The sequence below is a fragment of the Lonchura striata genome, chromosome 13, assembly GCF_050655825.1.
Source record: "Lonchura striata isolate lonStrDom1 chromosome 13, ASM5065582v1, whole genome shotgun sequence".
Taxonomy (NCBI): Eukaryota; Metazoa; Chordata; class Aves; order Passeriformes; family Estrildidae; genus Lonchura; species Lonchura striata.
In genome coordinates, this window is record NC_140715.1 from 12189368 (window position 1) to 12210447 (window position 21080).

Here is a 21080-nt window from a genome sequence, read left to right on the forward strand (position 1 = left end):
TTTAATACACGGCCATCGCGCCTTGTGCTGTCTCTGGGCAGAGCAAAGAACAGAATCCAGCACCCTGCCCTTGGCAGCCGCCTTTGCGGAGTTTAATCGGCGCCTCTGCCGTGCCCGCGGCGCGCCGCCCGCGCCTCAGCGCTCCCGCGGCCCGGCCCTGCCCGCGCTCCGCCCCGCGCTGCGGCGCGCCCCGCGCCCGCCAGGGGGCGCCGGACCGCGGCCGCGCCCGCCGCCCGCGCGCACCCGCACCACGGACACGGCGGGCTCGGGACCGCCACGGGCAGCGGCTCGCGAGGGCTCCGGCAGGCAGACGGACGGACAGACAGGCAGACAGGCAGCAGGCAGGCAGGCAGGCAGGCAGCAGCACCGCCACAGCACGCACACAGAGCGCAGCGGCACCGCGCACAGCTCAGCCACAGCGCAGCGCGGCAGCGGCGGGAGGACGAGCGCGCACGGTGCCGGAGCCCGCCGGCTCACTGCCCGGAGGTAGGAGCTTCCCCTCCGCCCTGCCTGCCAAACTTCGCGGCGCCAGCGCTGGCTGCGCCCGCGGGGGGCTTGGCTGCGGTTCTGCAGCGCTGCTGTCCCCTGGCTGCTCCCCGCCAGGCCGGCGGCCCGTTTTGCTTTTATTGCTGTTATTATTATTGTGGATACCGGTGCTGCTCCCCGCCCCGCCGGGCTGGCCGGTGGTGGCTGGGCTCGGCGCAGCCTGCAGCTCCGCGGGCAGAAGTTGGCGAGGGCCGTGACGGGCGAGTGGCCCCGACTCGGGTCCCCTGAAAAGTTGGGTGCCCGAGCAGCCCCGCTGCCCTGCCGGCCCCCGCCGCTCCTCGCCCCGCTCCTCTCGTTGCAGATGTCGGGGGTGCTGGTGATCGCTGCCTGGTGCTTCCTGCAAGTGGAGAGCCGGCATCCCGAAATCATCACGAGTAACAGCAACCATGGCAATTTCCTGGACAACGACAAATGGCTGAGCACCGTTTCGCAGTACGATAAAGACAAGTACTGGAACAAATTCCGGGATGTAAGTACTTCTCCCTTTAGCGCACGTTCCTTGTTCCGTTGACCGTAGCATCCTTCCAGGGGCTGCTGGCTGCCAGGAGCTGTGGGTAGAAGAGAAATGCAGCTTGGGCACCCGGTTGCTGCCTGTGCGAAGGATGCTCGGAGCTGTCTGGGAGCTGGACAGACCGTCCTGGCATTCTTGATTTACCCCATCGATTGGGACAGCCTGGGCTCCGTGTCAGTCTTGCTGTTCTTACGGTCTTCGATCTTCCTCTGGGGAAGAACTTTGAGTGAAGTTTCAATGCTTGCTGCTTAAGAGGCTGCTTAACTGAAAAATGATGGAATGGTGTATGTGTAAGGAGGAATACTTACCAGTTCAAGCCACAAGGTGGTAAACAGCGATGCTTTCTGTGCCTGCAGTTTTTGTGAAAAGGATTTTATTTTCAATTCTTTGAGGCTGGTGTAGTGTTGGAGGAAGCAGTGCTTTGGCTCTTTTGTTTTTTTTTTTTTTTTTTTTTTTTTCTTGCAGGCTGGAAAAAAAGGATATTTTCAAGATGTGTTATGATGTGTTATCTGTATAAAACAAATTCATTTCTTAAGCTTAAAATTAATTCTAGACTTCCCCTACTTTGAATACAATAGAGTGCTAAGTCAATGACATGAGAAAGAGAAATGCAACTTTTTTTTTTAAATAGAAGTAATATTTAAGTAGTTCCTTTTACTTCTGCTCTCTGTACACTGAGGAAGCTTTTTTGGAGCATACAGAAAACCCTGCTTCAGTCTGCCCAAGACTGTATAGAAGCCTTACTGTTTGTGTTGACTGTGAGCACAGTGAGGTTAAATGTTCTTTATTTTCTGGAATTTGTGCACCGTGGCCACAGTGAGGCTCTAGGAAAGAGAAGACTAGAGCTGGCTAGCAGTTCTGGTAGTACCCTTCTGTAAGAATCTGTTTATTTCGAAGTATTGGTCTTTTATAGGATATTAGCAAGTCAAACTTTTATGGTCTGCATTTGTCTGTGATCCTAAAATTGATCTGACTTTGCAAAGGGGAAGTCAAAGTATTGCAGTTAAATGTGGTGTGTCCCTGCTTAGCTTATTCTCCCTGTGTTTTTCTGGAGTTTTGGTCATCTCTGTGTGAGAAATGCTGCTCGGAATCTGAGCATAACAAAGTGTGGCCTTAGCAATGGCATCAATTAACAGCTGTCCTGGAGTGTGTCCTCACGTGCAGTCACCGATCACATCCTCCTGCTGGGACTGCTGAGTTCTCATTTAGAAAAGGGGATTCCACAGTCAACATGGATTCTTAGATTTACCAGACTTCAAGGGAATCTTTGTAAATATCTGGTTTAGTCTTCCGGGGAACAGGGGTTGGTGATTTCACTTGTTAATTTCTACATCCCACTTGATGTGAGAATTGAGCAGCGTTTGAAAATGGTAAATGGAATGAAATTGGCACATTAATCTGAAAACACTTCTAACTGGAGACAGATTTGTTGCAAGCAATCTTTCAACAGTCTCCTTCCAAATGGAGGCCTCATGTTAATCACAAGGCTTAAAGGTTTTATGAAATTTATGTAATTTTTATGTTTTCTGCTTTCCTCTTTCTTTCTTCTTTAAAACTGGAGTCCTTGCAACTTCTTGTCCCTTTTTCCAATATACAGTCTCACAAGTCCAAGGAAACTATTCCTCTTCTTATGGAAAATATTCATGAAGAATACCTCTCATATTTTAAGATTTCATGGCTAAGAATGCTTTTTTAGACCTTATGAAAATGCTAAAAAATCCCATAAAGCCTCAAAACCCTTACGTGTTAGAAGATTCATTCTATGGAAAAGTAAAACCAGCCTTGAGCAGTGGTCTACCAAGCAAAAGCAAATAATATAAAGTTCATGCAAAGCTTAGGTATCTATCTGGCCATCTTAAGTTCTATTGAATTACTTCAAAACTAGCATTTTGCATATGATTATTCATGAAACCTTTTATGGAGCAAATTAACAGAGACTAATAATCATCTCCTACTAAGCCTTTTCCAAAAAGAAAATATAAAAAGCTTACATATGTAATTAAGCTCGTAATTACTTGTCTTCAATGAGATTGATTTACTGGATCATAATCATCCGTGAGAGGTTCTGTGCCCACAGATGAAGACATGCATAGGTAGAGCTGCTGCCAGCACAACAGTTCTAGCAGTGACAGCACACTTCTTGCATGCAGAGATGTGGTTAGAAGAAATCTGGTCCTTACTTCATGGCTGTGCTGCTGGGGATAGATTCTCAAAATATTTGTTAAAACATTTCTTAAAAGGCTGCTTGATGCGACGCATCATAAGAGTATTACTGGCTGTGGATGGGCTAGACCAGCATTTCGTGGATAAGTGTTGATTTCTAGGAAAATTACCTTCCCTCTTCCCCTCATTGCCAAACTAATAAACTAATTTTATAGATATGCTGTCTACCTAAGATTCTCAGTGTAGGCTTTGCACAGGAGGCTGGCGTGCAGAAGTGGTGTTGCAGTTAAACTTTCTTGGATCTGACACTGCAGTTACAGCCTTGTACCTCATAAACCAGCAGAGGAAAGGTTGCAGTAATTAGCACAATTACCCTTTGCTGCTCTCTGAGATTTATGTCATGTTATATAAACATGTTTGCACAAATATTTGCATGACTGTACCCTTCTGTACAGTGGGGGAAAACACTGAAGGTGTGGAGCTGAGGTTTGAGGCTCAAAGCTCTGAGGAGGTGTGGCCACTTGATGTGTATCAGCACAAACATCTGCACATACAGATGTGCATATAAATCTGTCATAATGTTGCAGTACTGGGAGGGTTGTTTACCCAGATTGCAATTGAATATAAAATTTTAAATTAGGCATTTCTCAACTTTTTCAGTTACTCTTTTCAAAATCAATTGGTTGGTCAGCTTGATTGAACTGTGGGCCAATATGGCCTAATTTTGATTGATTTTTTTTAAATTTTTTTTTTTTTTTTTTTTAGTGTGATCCATACTTCTTTTGGGCAAAGGCAGCATGGTAGTTGGATTTATTGTCTCAGCAGTCACTACTTTTCTGTGAAAAGAGGGCGCAGAAGTACACCTCATTTGAAATTTGCATTACAGCCACAGAATCACGTTAAGTTTTTAAGTGTGACTGAATTCAATAGTGTGAAATGTGTCGTCATTTTCCAAAGGCTTAAAGAGATGTGTCTAAAATAACAGTTTACAACACAATCTTTTCATGTGATTTGAACACAATTTGTTGGTTAAGTTCTCCATTAAAAAAAAAAATCAGCTGTAAATAAATAGTAAGACCAGTGTGACCAATCTGTTGTGAAACATATATTTTACATGTGCCCAGCATCAATAACAGTGTAATGTCTGTGGTATTAATAAGTTTTCAGTGCAATCTGAACCTGTTATTCCAGTCTTTCACCCCTTTTTCCTCCTCTGCCATGGACTTTGTGTGATACATGACAAAATCTTAGCTGTACCTTATGTTTCATTCTATAGCTGGGGATAATAGTATTTTTCTTCCTCACAACTATATGTTGAGGCTGTAAATAAGAAAAGACAGGGCTCAGAATCTGTGGTAATATGGAATTTATTATTCACCTAATCCATATATTGAATGTGGCTTGGTACATACTTAAGTAACTGACTAGTAAGTTTCTAAAAAATAAGAAGTAAATCAATGTAATTATTACTGGAAAAAGAAAAAAGTAAGCAAGATGCACTCGCTAGGGAGGACCTCCAGCTATTTCCCTTGTGCAGATCTGAGGCTTGGAAAAGCAGACATCAGAATTATAGAAGTCAAATTAGACCTTCTGATACCAGGAAAACCAAATATGAAGACCTTGATCTTTGATCAAACCTGTGGAGAGGGATCCCTTGGCTTGAGAGGGGCTTCAGAATAGATTTGGTAGCTGAATGTGAATTCTTATGAGCCTTAGGAAGCATTTATTGTTACGGGAATAAGCATACATGGTGTTATAACAGGTCACACTGCAGCATCTCATTGTGCTCATAGAGGCTTGGCACAGAAGAAATGTCATTTTAGTGTTAGATCTGTTCTTAGTCAAAATTATACGAACAGACTAATTCTATTGCTTCTGCTTGGACTTATGTCTATTACATTATCAATGCTTATATATAAAAAGGTAGTAAATTCAACTAGCCATGGATTAAACTGCAAAAAGGAAGAAAAAGGTTAAATGCACTAAGAGGATCTAGTATAAACCACACAAGAAATTTCTATGAAGTTGAAAGCTAAGAATCTTGGCATGAACTCTGGTTTCAGTGCATGTTTATGCATGGCAGGCTGCCAGACCACATTCTGAACATTAACTAAGCTGTTTCTCTAAATTTTATTGCTTACAGAGTTTCAGTTCAGGCTATCATGTTAAACCTCCATGCATTTTATGCCTGGAGATGCTTTGAGACTGACTGTGCAAGCCTAAGAAGCAAGGCATAAAATGTCATCATCTGTGTATATACATTGCTCAGACTTACTGGGGATAAATAGTTGCACATAACTATTCATGCTGAGGATGGTTATCAATAGATTAGATAGATATTAGACTTCTAACACAAACCACTGAAGGGACAATTTTGTCAGCTATTAATGTACATCACCTTTCTGAGCCTGCAGATTCCTCCTCACACCTGATCAGAAGTGCAGTGTTAGGTGACAAAACAAATAGAGGATTATGAACTGGGGGATTTGCATTGTTCCAGTTTTGCCACTGATTTTTGTCATTTGGGCTGGCTCTTCACGCTTCTTCACTGCATTTCCCCTTGTTGGCTCTTACCTTTCTCTGATTTTTTAGCCCCAAATTAGAAGCGTGGTAGTGAAACTTGATAGCAGGGAGTTGGAAAACATGACCAGTACTGAGAAGGGTTGGAATATCAAGCAGGCAGAATTGGAAGACCTTGGGAACTCAGGTAATAGAAATGAAATGAAATTTAAAAGTACAAAGTGGAAGGTCATGGAATTGAGAGCTAACACAAATTTATTCTGGGTCCTGGCAGCTCAGCTTGAAATAGATGAGAAGGAAAACCTGTGTACTTTCATTGATGTGCAGAGTTATTCTAAGTTGCAAAAGTATTGCTACTCTGAGGAGAGAAAAGATACTGTAGGAATGCAGAAAATGAAAGATTTCTGCTTCTATTGAAGAAGTAGAAAATGTACAATGTATAGAAGGGACCACTTAATTATAAATATTGTGAGTGCTTCTGATCAGTAAAATTAATGAAAGATTTTTATGAAGTTGGTGATCCAAAGGCGTTCCAGCATCAAAGGAGAAAAGACCCTATTGTAAAATAATATAATATAATATATTAATTTACTCAAACAAAACATTACAAAGGGGTGGATTTTCTTCAGAATGCTTATTGAGAATAGGACACCAAATCCAGCATTGTGTCAAGGTGAGATAAATCAATAGATTATTGGTGACAAAAATAATCTCACTGATACATTTAGGGATAAGGTTATTATCCACCCAAAGTTATGTTTTTAAAAGTTATCTAAATGAGCACTTAATTTTAAACATGTAGATTGTATTTTTACAAAAAAGATTATGATGTAATGAAGAGCAATAAAATAACCTGGATTTGGGAATTCTAAAGGCCTTGGGTTTTTAGATTATGTGTCCATGGGATTTCAAACCCCTTGTTGGATGTTGTCTTGCTCCCTATCCATACAGTGTGGTGGAACCTGATCCGTGACATCCAAATATCCCCTGCTTTGGTGAAATTTTTGAGGTAAGAGGTCATTTCTGTAGACTGGGTTCTTTCTGGTGTCCCTTTCGTGGTAGGCACCTGCCTTCAATGGGTCTCACTACCAGGGATTTGATACCACATTTTCTTTTTTTTTTTTTTTCCTAATATTATATTTAGGTCTACAGCAAGAATTAAGTATTTTTCTGCCAACAATTTATTAATAGAATGTCTCTTTTTTCTTTTTTTACCTCAAATATGAACACAGGTTTTTTTGTGAAGCAGTTCTTAATACATTCAGTTCATACGTTCCTGGAGAAACCATTCAGATCCTGCTAATTATTTGTAGTGAATTTAATCATAAGGAAGGTTACAGTACACTTGGAGAATATCTGTTGGCTGGGTAATGGATGTACCAAGTGGCTGGGTTGTGACAGGACACAGGCACCTCAGGCTGGCTTCCCAGGAGAGTGTCATTCCAAGCCCACCTTGAGATTTAATTGAAGGTGAAGACTCTGTGTGTGTGTATTCCAGTGGCTCTGCAGTACAACAGAGTTGAAATGTGATTTATAAGTCTACCCAGGCACTCCTAGCATAGGGTTGTCTCTTAGAGCAATTCTTACTCAACAGGGGGACAAGGCTGGAATATAAATGTGAGTGAAAAGTACCGCTAAGATGTACTTGCATGAAATTTAAAAGAATACAAAAACATGAAACTGAATCTGTGCAAGTGTAATGCATAATCAGCTTCTTACAACACAGGATAGGAGATATGCTTTCTAAAAACCCTGCTCAAACTTGACATTTCCCTTTTGCAGTGGACAAGGGGAAAAATAATGGCATTTATGTCAGAATAATTAAGGAAGGTAAGAGCCAGCTTTTTCTAATTAACTGACACTTATCCAGCTTCCCTAGGAATTACATAAGACTCTAAAGTTAAGTAGGTCAGTACAAAACTAGGGTGTTAGTTTCTGTATTACATTTTAAATTATAACTTTAATAATTTCCTCACTGACAGAAGAGTTCTGCAGACTGCAGTCACAAATCATATCCTTACCATGAAATTCTGTAGATTTAACATTTTCTCCAACATGTTTAATGCATTTTTAGAGTAACCATTCTTGTATTCTACTGCTTGCCCCTGACCTGTCCTCCTCCCCCCTCCTGCCCCCAGTGGATTTCTTTTCCATAGGGGCTTGCTTAAATCCAAAATTAAATTGTAATTTTGTTAGATTCCTGAGAAATTCACAAAAGGAAAAAAGGAAAAAATTCCACACAAGTGAGCCATATGTCAGTGTAATATAAAATGGGTGGATTGAAAGTCATTATGAGAGGCTGAGTTCTGGTGTTGGTTAGTGTTAAGAGCTGCTATCAAGCTCAGGTATCTGTGGATAAATGATACTACTTTTATTTTAGGTAAGTTGTCTAAGGTTAGGGTCCAGAAAACAGATCCATTATTCTTGAGGGCCAAAAGTTGTTAAAACTTACTTATGATACCCTGTTTTGACCATCAGGGAGATTATGACCTCTTTTTTTGGGGGGTGGGGTTTCTCAGAAATTTTAACTATTTGCTTTATAGTTACAGTTTTAACCATGAGGCTACAGATATGTAATTCCACTCAGTGTGTCATTATTGTGTGTGTGTTTTGAAGATAAAATGCAAGCCTGTCTGAATTTGGGGTGGAGCAGCTGAGCTGCTTTTACAAGAAGTAGGACTTCATGAGGAAAGTGGCATTCAAATATTACATCTGGAGTATGAAAACCTATTTCTTACAGAAAACATCTGCTTATGCATGGACTGATTATTCTTTTCCTTACGTAACCAAAACTGAAATTTGTCCAAAGGAACTGTAGTGAAGTCTCGGTTATGTTGAAACTGATGGCTCAATTGTCATTGACTTTAGTGAGGCTGGAGTTTGTTTCTTGTATTGCTTATCTTCCTGTTCTCTTAGACAAAAAAATCACAGTACATCACAGACCAGTTGGATTAAACAGTTCTCTTTGCCTTTTGGAGACATTGTGGAATTGGAAAAGCCTGAAAGATCAGGTGTCTGACAGCATAAATAAAAGAAGCTCCCTCAAAGTCCCTGGAAGACTCAAACTATCTGAAAATCAAACATCTGTATTCTACAAAGTACACATTTTATAGATTTAACCAAATCAAGAAAGCAGAATTGACAGAGAGTAAAATTAAGGTGATGCTGCTGCCTCTGGTGTGATTTTCTGTACTTCCACCACTTAACTCTTCCAGCTTTAGAAAGGCACATGTTGCTGTGGAGGTACCACGTCCTAACTCTGAGTAAGCAGTCTGTCATCAGCCAGATAACTCTAGCCGTTATCATTGGGGGATTTGCTGTAGCAGGTTGGCAGCTAAAATTGAATTACACGTTTGGACTGAACAGCTAATGTCTAATGACTTTCAAGGCTAAGATATGATTCAAAATTCAGTTTACAGATAAATTGCTAAGCTACTCAATAGTGGCTTTGGCAGGGACTAGATTGGTCTTTATCTGTCACTTCTGTGATTTGGCTTGTAATCCTGGGCAACACAAAATCATTCTCATTAAATAGGTACACAGGGACATCAATTAATTCTCTGATCTTAGCTGTCCTCTTAATGAACTTTGTGTCATAAATTTACTTCACTGATTGCTTTCTCCCAGGTAGATAGAAAAATACTTTATTAAAATTTACTGTCAGAGTAGCTATTTTCAGATTAGTTTTTGAAAAAGGCTTTAATATATCACGGCTTAGAGTTGAGTTCTGACTAACACGGGGATTGATAGAGGTAAGTGATACTTGCCTGTCTCTGCAGGTTGCTTTGAAATTGTCTAATCAGGAAATTCAGCTGTGTACAGAATTTAATTTGAAATTGCCCAGCATAAATTTTGTGTGGTTTTTAGCTTGGAGATCTGTCTTCATCCTTCCTTCCTTGCACTCAGTTGTCCATTCAGAAGTTTATTCCAGCAGTGTCTTCTGGTGTTTGTGTATTGGCCTTTCTAGCTTTCTTTTCAAGTTAGAGAACTTGAACCTGGACAAAACATTGAGGTAATAAGGTAAAAGAAGCTGCAGTTACTGGAACTCAGTGGGGGGATGCTTAAATTTTGGAGAATGGGAGAGAAGCTGAAAATTATACTTGTAGGATTAAAAAGAAATTAAGCTAAATTGTTTCTTCAAGGGAGTAGAAAACATCACTTTTAGAATAGTGTTTCTCTGTGCACTAGGGATGTTGAAGTTCTTGGTAGAATTTGATTGCAACTGGTAAATATTTATAAAAATCAGTTTGAGAGAATACCAAATTCCCTGGCATTTCTTGGCGAGTAACAAGAGTGGACTCTGTCAGTCCTCTCCGTGTACATGCGCCAGTGGCCGCTCTGCTGCTGGAGCAGAGTGCTGCTCTGGCTCTTGCAGGGTTTTCTGAGTGTCTGTGGGAGTGTCCATGGGAGCGTCCATTGGAGTGTCCATTGGAGTGTCCGTGGGAGTGTCCATTGGAGTGTCCATGGGAGTGTCCATGGGAGCGTCCATGGGAGTGTCCGTGGGAGCGTCCATTGGAGTGTCCGTGGGAGTGTCCGTGGGAGCGTCTGTGGGAGTGTTCATTGGAGTGTCCATGGGAGCTTCAGTGCAGCTCTGGCTCTTGCAGGGTTTGCTGAGTGTCCATGGGAGTGTCCATGGGAGCGTCTGTGGGAGTGTTCATTGGAGTGTCCATGGGAGTGTCCATGGGAGCGTCCATGGGAGTGTCCATTGGAGTGTCCGTGGGAGTGTCCATGGGAGCGTCCATTGGAGTGTCCGTGGGAGTGTCCATGGGAGTGTCCATGGGAGTGTCCGTGGGAGTGTCCATGGGAGCGTCCATGGGAGTGTCCATGGGAGCGTCCATGGGAGCTTCAGTGCAGCTCTGGCTCTTGCAGGGTTTGCTGAGTGTCCATGGGAGCGTCTGTGGGAGTGTTCATTGGAGTGTCCGTGGGACTGTCCATGGGAGCGTCCATGGGAGCGTCCATTGGAGCGTCCATGGGAGCGTCCATGGGAGCGTCCGTGGGAGTGTCCATTGGAGTGTCCGTGGGAGTGTCCATGGGAGCGTCCATTGGAGTGTCCGTGGGAGTGTCCATGGGAGCGTCCATTGGAGTGTCCATTGGAGCGTCTGTGGGAGTGTCCATTGGAGTGTCCATTGGAGTGTCCATTGGAGTGTTCCTGGGGCTGAAGCTGCTTGGGTGCTCAGCCATGGCCTGCCCAGAGCTGTCCAGGGCTGCCCGGGGCTGGAGCTGCTCAGGGGTCTGGGCTGCGCAGCGTGAACAAGGATTCTTCCTCTCGCTTGAAAATCCTGAAGCTTTTTCTGGAATCCCCCACAACGTGGGGAAACACTTTTCTGACATGATGAGGATGTATTCTAGATTAGACAGATGTGAAAACAGAGGATAAAGCGTGTTCAGAGTTATCCATCAAGCTAATGCCAGATATAACAACAAAATTTATGTCGTGCAAGTCCCAGGACAGTGCTCTTCTGCGGAGCAATGAACTGTGCTGGAATACAGAAAGACAAAGCTTAACAGGTCTGTGTGGATATATGTGCCACTATCTGACAGCAGTGTTTATTGGCCCAGATTCATTTCTTGTTTGATAACATTAACTTCACTCAAGGTATATAAGGGATAAATTCTGTTGGTTTGTTTTGTTTTTTTTTTTTTAAGTAAAGTCAGGATAAGCAATCTTTTATGCTAGCTAAATGTTATTTATTATTTATTTAATGCTAGGTGAATAGCATATTGGAGGGGACTAGGTATTTCCTGTTAAAGCAGAGGTATTAGGCAGAGTGTATTTCCTGTATTTATTTTTATATTAAACTACACCTTGTGAAACTCGTGAGGCTCAGGTCTTTTACATCTACTGATCTTTTTAATACTTGTCTTAAAAAAAACCCCTGCTTTAATAAAAGTACACCAGAGTGCTGCATTCAGCAGGGATATCTACAAACATATGATAATTAGTGGTTTAAATATAGAATTGTCTGCAGTATTCCTTAAGCATAACCATGAATCTCTACATTATGGTTCACTCAGGACAGCAGCATTCAAAAGGAAATTGTGCCACATTTAATTAGAATAAATATAAACTGCTAAAATACTGCATACTGTCAGTTATGTGTAGAACTGCAGTTATGCAGCATGAAGGAAGCTGGTAAACCAGATATATTTGCTCATAAGGAAGGATATAGTGATTCAGATCAGTGACCACAGATTTATTAGTCTCTTCATGCTTATGTAACAAAGTTAAGTTGGATATAACAAGACACTTAAGGGTTTATTTTCATTGGAATATGAGGCAAGATGGAGTGAAATGAGGATCTTTGTGTGACACAAATGTCTGTTTTTATGTTTAGTCTCCTTTTTATAAAGCCTTGTCTCTTCTGATGAAGTGCTTTCTTTCTTATGCATGTTTCTTATCTTAATAAGATAAAAAGCTTAGCAGAGCAAAGGTTTTGTGACTTGTAATGAACTTATAACCTGAGATGAAATGTAATCCTTTTCCCCTGGGGATAGTGCTGTTGGAGATTGTGAGCAAGCCTTTCCTATCCATGTGCACTGCCTGTAAAAGAGAAAAGAAGACTGAACATGAGTACAAGGAACTTTAATGGATATAGATCAACAATTTTGAGCATTCACAAAAAGCTACCATAAACAATTTTAGAACCGTGATAAAATATATTGAAACTTCCTCTTGTAAAGTAACATATGGCATCACAAATAGTCCTATCTCAGTATGTAAAGGAAAAAGAAATCCAGACAACTTCTTATGGGCCATATTTTGCTATCAGTATGTTTTTAAGTAACTGCACAACCTTAGCATCAGTTCTGTTGAGATACTGCATCCACACTTTAATGGCAGACTATGTCCCTGTGTAATCAAGAACGAGCAATATTCTATTACAGCAGGGCAATGTACAAATACAGACAGATGTGGCATGTGCTGCAGTTTCCATTAGCAAAAAAAGAAGCTGCAAATAGGAAGCAATTTTGAAACCTGCCGCCATAATTGCAAACCCATTACTGATATATCAGGGATGGTGCTGTTGATGTGTTCCCTCCAGAATGACACAAAGTTGTCTATAAAATCTGAACTCGCTAAGGAGAGATGTGGATATAAAATAAGATGCCATAAGATCCTTAAGGCATGGCTGATTTTAAAGCTGAAGCTCCCTGAAATTAGGAGTTACTGAAACAGCAATGATGGAATAAATGTATTTTCTTCAGTTCTTTCTATAGATGCAAGGAAATAAAATAAAACTTAAAAAAGAAATTAAACCAAACCAAAGGCCCCCTAATAAAAAAAAAAAAAAAAAATCTCAAAGCCGCAAACATACAATCTATGTCAGTGGCAAATGAATGCTGGATGATTTAGTGGATCCAGAGAGAGGAGTCATGACTGAAATGGAGACATGGTCCATTAGGTGAGAAACCGTGTCTGGAACAATCTTTACTAATGCCCAGTGATTTCTCCTCATGGAAAATACCTGGCAGAAAGAGGAAATGAGAACATAACACGTCTGCATGTATAGCAGGTAATGAATCTATAAACACAGAGAGAATGGGAAAAAGGTAGATAAGGAAAACCATGTGTCACTTCATTACAAGGAATTCCAGATGACAGGTTGATGATGATCTTAGGAGTAGAGGGAGAAGAGAACAGGAAGGGATTTAGGAAGGATGCAGCTGAAAATTATTTACCTGCTGGGCAGCATCATGGGTGACCCTGACCTGGTCAAGAAAGAGATCTTGTGAGCAAAGCTGCTGGCAAGCCCCCCTTCAGATATGTGTGTGATTCTGCACGATTTTAAGCTTGTCTTGCTGAGTGTGCACAATACATTTTGGACTCTGAGTAATCACCAATGGCCAATTGCCAGATGAGGAGCTCAAACATCTGCCCTTCTGTGGTCTTCCTACTGTGGGACTTGTGTGGGGAGTGGTGTTGCTTTTCATTTGAGATAAACAACAAAGATGCATGGCAGAAGGAATATATGCACTTTAATCACTTTTTTCCCTTGCAATGTAGTTGTGGATATTTGTAGCATTCATAATTAGCAGAGGAACAGATGGCAAAAGCTTGGTTTAAAACAAAACATCCATTGAGTGATCATGTGCTGTTGCAAGCTTATTTGGGAAGAAGTTTGTTCCCTTAGATGATGCTCCAATACAGTGGTGCAGGAGTAAAGTAGGAAGATAATTTCTAACAGCTGGTGTAATTCAGAGTGTAGGATATACATAAGGCACGGAAAACATTTAAACTTACGAAATATCTCCTGGATGCTTATGTCTTGTGCTTCAAAAGGATAATTTCAACCTTTAGTGTTCTGCAAACCTGAAATCTGTTATGTATGAATTTACGTATAGGGGAGGTACAGCAAAATGTCGCTAAGATCTCCCCATTCCCCTGTCCTATATCTGCACAGCAGGGAACAATTTAGTTGTTCTGTGCTCAAATTTCAGTAACTATTGTACTGTAGCTTGCTTAATCAAAAAACAGCCCCAACAAAACAAATCAAAAAACCCTGGATATATATTTCACTTGTGTGTTTCCAACATTAACATGGTGCTGCAATTTTTCAAAGCTGGAAAACATGAGAGGATTTTGTCAGCATTTCACCATGACACTTGTTTAACTTAGAAAGCCAGAGGGCAAAACAAAGTGGTTTCTTTTGGTCCATGTAATCTTTTTAGAAGGCACTGGTAGCCCGGCAGGCACAATCACTGAGATATGTATGAGGTAATGTTCAAAATGATGAGATTCTGTATGGAAAGGCTGTTTGATTAGTTGTGTGATTCCATCTTCCAAATTCAAAACTTAGAAATATTTGATTTTTAAGGAGAGGTAGGAGCAAGGAGAAGGTTGCAGAAGAGAAAAATAAGCTCAATCTGTTTTTCATTGATAAAGTAGAAATGTGGTGTTCTCCATCCCAAAGGAGCTGAATGGATTATTGCAGCCATCCAATCTAGTCGAGATCACATTTTCTTTTTTGCTTTTATCTTTTCTTGAAAAAAGATAAATGAATCCATGTTGAGATATTTATCTCTGTGAGATGACCTGTATTTACCTTCAAGTCACAATGAACTGGATAGTCTCTTCCTCTGGGAAACTATATCACTCTTTCTCCCTGCAGACTCTATGGATGCAGACAAAAAATATTTCTGTGAGAACGGTAGTGCCATTCCCTCTATGTATGTAATATTTTGGAGAATATCTGTAATAGCCAATGAAATGATATTTGATAGCTCCTATTTTTCTCCAGATGCTGAACTGTAAATTTAAATATATTGTGAGCTGTGTTTTCTTTTTCTTTTGTGAACTCCCTGTATCTCCTCACAGTAAATAGTTCACAGAACATAGTGTTTGCCTGTAGTTGATTGTGCAAAAACTGAGAGTTCACTGGGGCCTGTCATCTTTGCAAGGACTGCTGACTAGTATAAATTTTATAATACAAGTAATTAATCTTTGTCTCAAATTGATGTGGTCAGTAGTAGAACTGAATTAAAGCATCTATGTCAGTATGGGGTCTTTTTGTGTTGAAAATCTCTCTGCCTTCTCAGTGTGTTGCTCTTGTTAAGAATAGTTTGCTCAGACTGCTGACACACATCAGCTCAGTTTATTGAAAGAAGAGCACTTGCACAGGGTTGGACTTTTCTTGGGACTTTCTTTCCTTCTGCGGGTCCCATAAAACCAGTTCAGGTTCAGAAATAGCCTTTTCTAAGTTAGTGGAATATTTTCACTTTAGGGATTACCAAAACAGTCACAACCATCTTAGTATTCAGTTACAAGAGCTACAAAAGCAATATAATTTATAGCAGAATTAAGCCCAAACTGTTTGAAATTTTAGTCAGAAATGGTTCCTTCATCAAGAATTCCCAGAAACTATTAGTTTATTACAACCACTTGAGGTAACAGGCCCATGAGTTGTAGGAACTTTGCCCAGTAGAGTTCCTCTTTCTCCCTTGTTTTGGAAGCTTTCAGTAGATTTTTAAGATGCTTTTCCTCATAGTGATTGCTGAAAACCTCGTCCATGGCTTTTAGTTGCATGTTCATGGCTTCAGAAGATGCTTCTTAATTTCTGAAAGTGTGGAATAGACAAAATGCCATATTTATCACCCAGGGTCTGAAGTGAGTGCAGCTGTGCTGCTCAAAACTCCAGCTGCCTTCAGGAGCTGAAGAATTACATGGTGTTCTCCCTAATGACAGGGCTTACAGCTACCTGCTGGGTTGGGAATTGTTCCTCCCAGCTCAGACTGTAACTTGCACTAACATGACTGTGCAAAAAGCTGAGGAAGAAATTAAAGGTCACCTAATCCCCTCTCCAAGTGCCACCAGCAGTTAGGGCTGTGTGTTGAGTGGCTGTGGATGGTTTGAGAAAGCATGGGGGATGTAGCTCAGGAATGTACAGAGAGCAGGAGACTTGAGTTTTGTTTTGAAAAAGATCATTATGTGACTGCTCAGCAGCACAACATGAAAAGTGTGCTTAGTATGGTGCTAGAGAAAACCAGGGGAATCCAACGACAGGGAGTAAACAGCATATTGTTAACAACTGGGAGGAGTGACAGGAGGGAAAACAAAAAGGAATTTCATAAAGCAAATTTTCATTTGCTGCCTATGGAGCGTTTCTTTCTGGGGAAAGGCAGAATGCAAGCTGATGCTCACTTTTGTCCAAAGCACTGTTTATAGAGTGAATTCCTGATTTGGGGGCACTGCTGCCTTTCTGAACTTGCTAACAAGTGCAGTGTTAAATCAAACCATGGAAGATTTGCACCCTGCTGTGATCATGCAGCTCTTTCTCCTCCCACCTCCTTTCCATATGTCAGCAGCAGTGCTCAGCCTTTGCCTGCTTACCTTCCTGAGCACTGCAAATCCTTTTTGCTTGGACTCTACACAGAGGCAGGAGATGGTTGGTAACTTCTTTTGTATTCCTGCACAGAATACAGCAACTACCCAGCCTTCCCTCCATGTCTTCCAGTTCATCACTCCTTGTAAATCTGACACTGATTTCACTTCTGTGCTTAGTTAAGAGCAGTTCTTTTATCTTTTGCTTTCACAGTACACAAATAGCAAATGCTAGAATGCCGTGGGAATAGCTCCTTCATTTCAGCCTCATCAGTTCTGTTACATAAATGGTTTTATTTTTGTTTTCAGCTTCCACTTTCTGAAAAGCAAAGCAACATATAGAGATTTTTAATCTCTACAGTCTTGTTTTTACCCTACTGTATATGAGAAAAATAAGTCTGTTTTTCAGAAATAGACCTTGGATCATGCTTCACAATTTCATGACAAATTCCCAAAAGTGAAGCAGTAGGAGCTGTCACTGTAATTTGGATAATAAAAACAATAGGAAAATGCCAAAGTAAAAGTCACGTCCAACCTCACTTAACAAATGAAATGACAAACTACCAGCCGGAGTTAAAAAGAATATCCAAATATCCAGTATCCACAGACCCTGCTTTTATCCCTGTACCACTGGCAAGGCTCCTGGATTGGTACCTGCGAGAGCGTTGATAACTGGCCAGGGTAGGGCTGCGCAGAAGTGGGAGAGGCCACTCAGTCATTTGGCACTTGTGGCAATTTTATTGCTAGAGAGCACTGGGATTTCTGTGGGTCTGCAGCAAGCAGCATGACTGCTCTGGAAGAGAATCCTAATGTGCTCGAGATCTCTGTGGAAAGGATCCACTAGCACTTTGAGATGTTCTGGCAGCGTGAAGCACTCATGTCCCTATAGCTGAGATTCTGAGGGTAAAAAAGCTTGAGTTAAAAGAAAAAATTAAAAATAACTAACCCAGATTTAAACTGGCTCTGGCAGTTTGTTTATATGAAAATTATTCACACACTTACTTACAATTACACAAAGTATTGTTTAAGATTCAGAGTTTTATGCCTAAATATAAACCTGTTTAGGTAAATTTTACTGTTTATTCTCATAGAAAATTCTGTAACATTTTCTGCCAAACCTATATGCACATTTTATAAAGAAGTCATCTATAGAATGAATTTACCTTGTTTTCTAAGTGTTTCTTTGTCAACAAAGATATATTCAGAAGCAAAAGAGGCAGCTTTTTTACTGCTCTCCTTCCTATCAACTAGAGTAGACATGTTCTATGATTCTGTGATGTTGTTATAGTTTCTGTTCAGAAATAGCTGATATTCCATCTGCTCCTCTGCTGTATTTTGCAGTGAGTTAAGCTGTGTAGGATTCCCTTATAACATGTTGAACTCTCCCATGGAAATAATAGACTGTGATAGCAGAGGCCAAACTTTCATGATTTCTGTAGTTATGAATTTTAATGCAATACTAGAGCTGAAAAGAGTCTTTGAGAAAGAAAAATTGATGTTTCCTTATCTCCATTTTGAAGTATGGTGTAGAGAAAGTAAAAATAATTAAGTGCCCTTCATTTTTTCCTTCTGGTGACCAGTTTTCTGACTTTTACCCATTTGGTGACTATTTTAGCCTCAAGCTAAGTCTCTGAAAACCAGATAGAATAATTTCCTGCCTCACACAAGGTTAAGTCAGTATTTCTGAAAGGGCTGTTACAAGTATAGATTATCCTTCAGGCAGTGCTCTCTCCCTTTGGAAACTCTGCACTGACATTTAAAATCCTATATTTGACATATTCATCAACAATATAGGGATAGGTGATGTGCTTCCTGAAAGAGATTTAGTTATAAAATATTTTGGTTCATGTCCTAGATAAAGAGATCTTAGTACATCTTAGTAGAATTAAAGCATCTCAGATTTTCAAAATAGGTTCATGTTCTTTAAGGCTTCCTGCTTTATCTCCATGTTCCCAGGAACCCTGCTACTCTTATTTATCTCTGAAGTTGATTTTAAGTGAGAACTCAGCTCTCAAGGAAAGAAAACATTTAAATGGGTTTCTCATAATAATTTTGCTAGTAAGGCATACTTAAAAATAAACTGCTTCTCTCCTTCCCTCCCTTCTGGAGTGAGCTGAGAGGACAACAGCAGAATCATCTGTCTGAGTCATGCAAACTGCTGTCATTGTTTGATGTAAAGATGAACTGAAAAGCTGTCATTTGCTTGGGAATATTTTTATACTTGACTCACTTATCTAGTGAAGGAGAGAGTTTTGGTTATTTTTTTTTTTTTAAATCTTTTTGCCTCCTTTTACATGGAAAATTACAATGAAGCCATGTGTCATTGTAACATCTATAAACTCTGCTACTAAAAAATCTTTACAGAAATCTTCTACCTCAGAGCATCTGTCAGCCTGAAAGTGTAGCTTTTTTTCAGCTGTACACAAGCTCTGTGAGGCCCTATGCAAAGAGAGCCTTCCTTGAAAGGGCTGGTGCAAACACCTCCTCCTGCCCAGCTGTTGCTGCCTGAGATGATCCACCCATCTCACCCATCTCTGCCCTGTCCATGCTCTCCCCCTGATGTCTAACCCCTGATCCTCAGGTTATTGTGGTTTTGCTTCACTTTCCCTCCTCCATCTCTCATTCTCACTTGGTTTATCTTGCTGAATGTCATGTAGTTGACTCTGCAGCACCTTCTACTCTTTCTTCACTCTGTCATTTCTGCTTTCCATCCTCTTTCTTGTTTTTTAGTGTTAATCTTTCTCCCCTCCTTATATAATGGGTATCTTTAATATTTTTTCTTTAAGTCCAAGTTCTTCCAAGTCCTGTGAGTTTGCTACCAAATATTGCTAGCCAGTAAGTCATAGAAGAGCTGTTTTATTCAAATTGATGATGATGTGATCAGTCTGATTTTCATCTTAAGCCTGGCACACTGAAAACTGGTGTGTATGCCTGCCCAGGAATCCCTGCAGTCTGAGACTACAGGACTTGAAAGAGTGAACCAGTGCTGAAAAATTATATAACCTTGGCAGAAGTGCAGGGAGCACTTCCGAGTCCTAATTTCTCTAGCAGTCTGTCCAATTTGTAATTGTAAGCATTTATTTAAGCTCCCTGATCACAGCTTCACCAAAAAAAGTGGAATTTTTCAAATCTACCTAGCTGAAGGAAAATTTCTACTTCCAGTTCAAGAGACTAGAGAGGAGATGAAGATGCACATTCTCTTCATTGCTGTGTCTACCATAAAACTTAATAATACTGACTAAATGACAATTATTATTTTAATATCTCTGAAACAAGTAATGGGTTTAATATATTTCTTACCTAAGGAATCTAATACAAATCTCACATGAACTGGAAGGCTTAGCTGTCCAGTTTTTGTGCACTTAATGCTTTTTTCTAGGACCCATGTTAAAGCAAAGTGCCATAGTCTCTTTGAAGTGTAGTAATTTTGAAATCTATTACAGTTGATCTCAAAATATTAAAAGAAGAGAGCAGTAATATTTCTGCTTCTATAACCCTACAGGATCATCTCTTTATACTCTGGAAGATGGAATTCATGTGTCTTAAGCTTTGAGACTAATTCCAAGTACAGCACTCTCCACTGTGACTTACAGGCTGCACTATCATATTTTTCCCTCATTTTTTCCTAATCAGGGCAAGCTTCTTTTCTGAAATGTATCGTTCTCCAAAGTCTGTTTGTATGTTTTGAATGCCTTTTTTGTTTTGGAATGTGTTGGACTCCAAGGGAAGTCATTTAGAGATACCAGATTAGAAAGAGTTTGGATTCCTGAGAAAGTGGTGGATAGCTATCAGATCAGTACAATCTTTCCAGCAAGCTTAAAGCCTAGCTATAAACATTAATTTTTCTGGTAGACAGGAGATCATTAACAAGTGCAATTTTGTCTGTCCTGCAATTAAAGTGAACAGAGCCTCTTGGAACACCACATAAGGGATAAACACTAATGTAAAGCAGATATAGTCATTTAACACGGGAAATAAACATATTATATAAAGCAAGTTGCATTATGTGAAAGAGCTATTTGAAACCTGAGGTTAATGTTTTATATTGAGTATTTACCATTTTATAGGTGCTACAGAAATTAATTTAGTTTGTAAATGTCATGCTGCCTTTCAGGAAAATGGTAGCCTACCATTATTATGTAAAATGCCTTGGAATTAAATAGTTTTATTTTGATTGAGTCAATAAAATGGTTAGCTAATTTCTCTGGCCAGAAGTACGAAGCTGACAGCATGGCTATGCTATGGTTTTGATACCTTGCTGAAAACTTCAAACAAATTGTTGTTGCAATGAAGTTGTGAAGTCCTCACCGTGATAAAGCTTTATCATGTTCAGATTGAAGATACCACTTCAGCATATTTCAGAAATTCAGAATAACCCCCCACCTCTCTTATCTTCATGACAAACCATGGTTTCTACTTATCTGATCTCTTGTATGTGTCAAAGCAGTTTCTCAGAGAGCCTGAGAAAATTAAGTGTGAGGCAGTGAGCCCCACTCCATTTTTCTGAAAGATCTGCTGAAA

The 21080-nt window shown here is 40.4% G+C and overlaps 1 protein-coding gene across 1 annotated transcript in view; it reads left to right on the top strand.

The window, feature by feature from the left end:
* Positions 1-200: 200 nt before the first annotated feature.
* Positions 201-21080, top strand: part of SPOCK1 (SPARC (osteonectin), cwcv and kazal like domains proteoglycan 1) — a 366435-nt gene continuing 345555 nt past the window's right edge. The window contains exons 1-2 of the mRNA XM_031506078.3: positions 201-486; positions 848-1015. Of these exons, the coding sequence (XP_031361938.2) occupies positions 848-1015 (168 nt within the window). The 5' untranslated portion in view covers positions 201-486. The remainder of the gene's footprint in view (positions 487-847; positions 1016-21080) is intronic.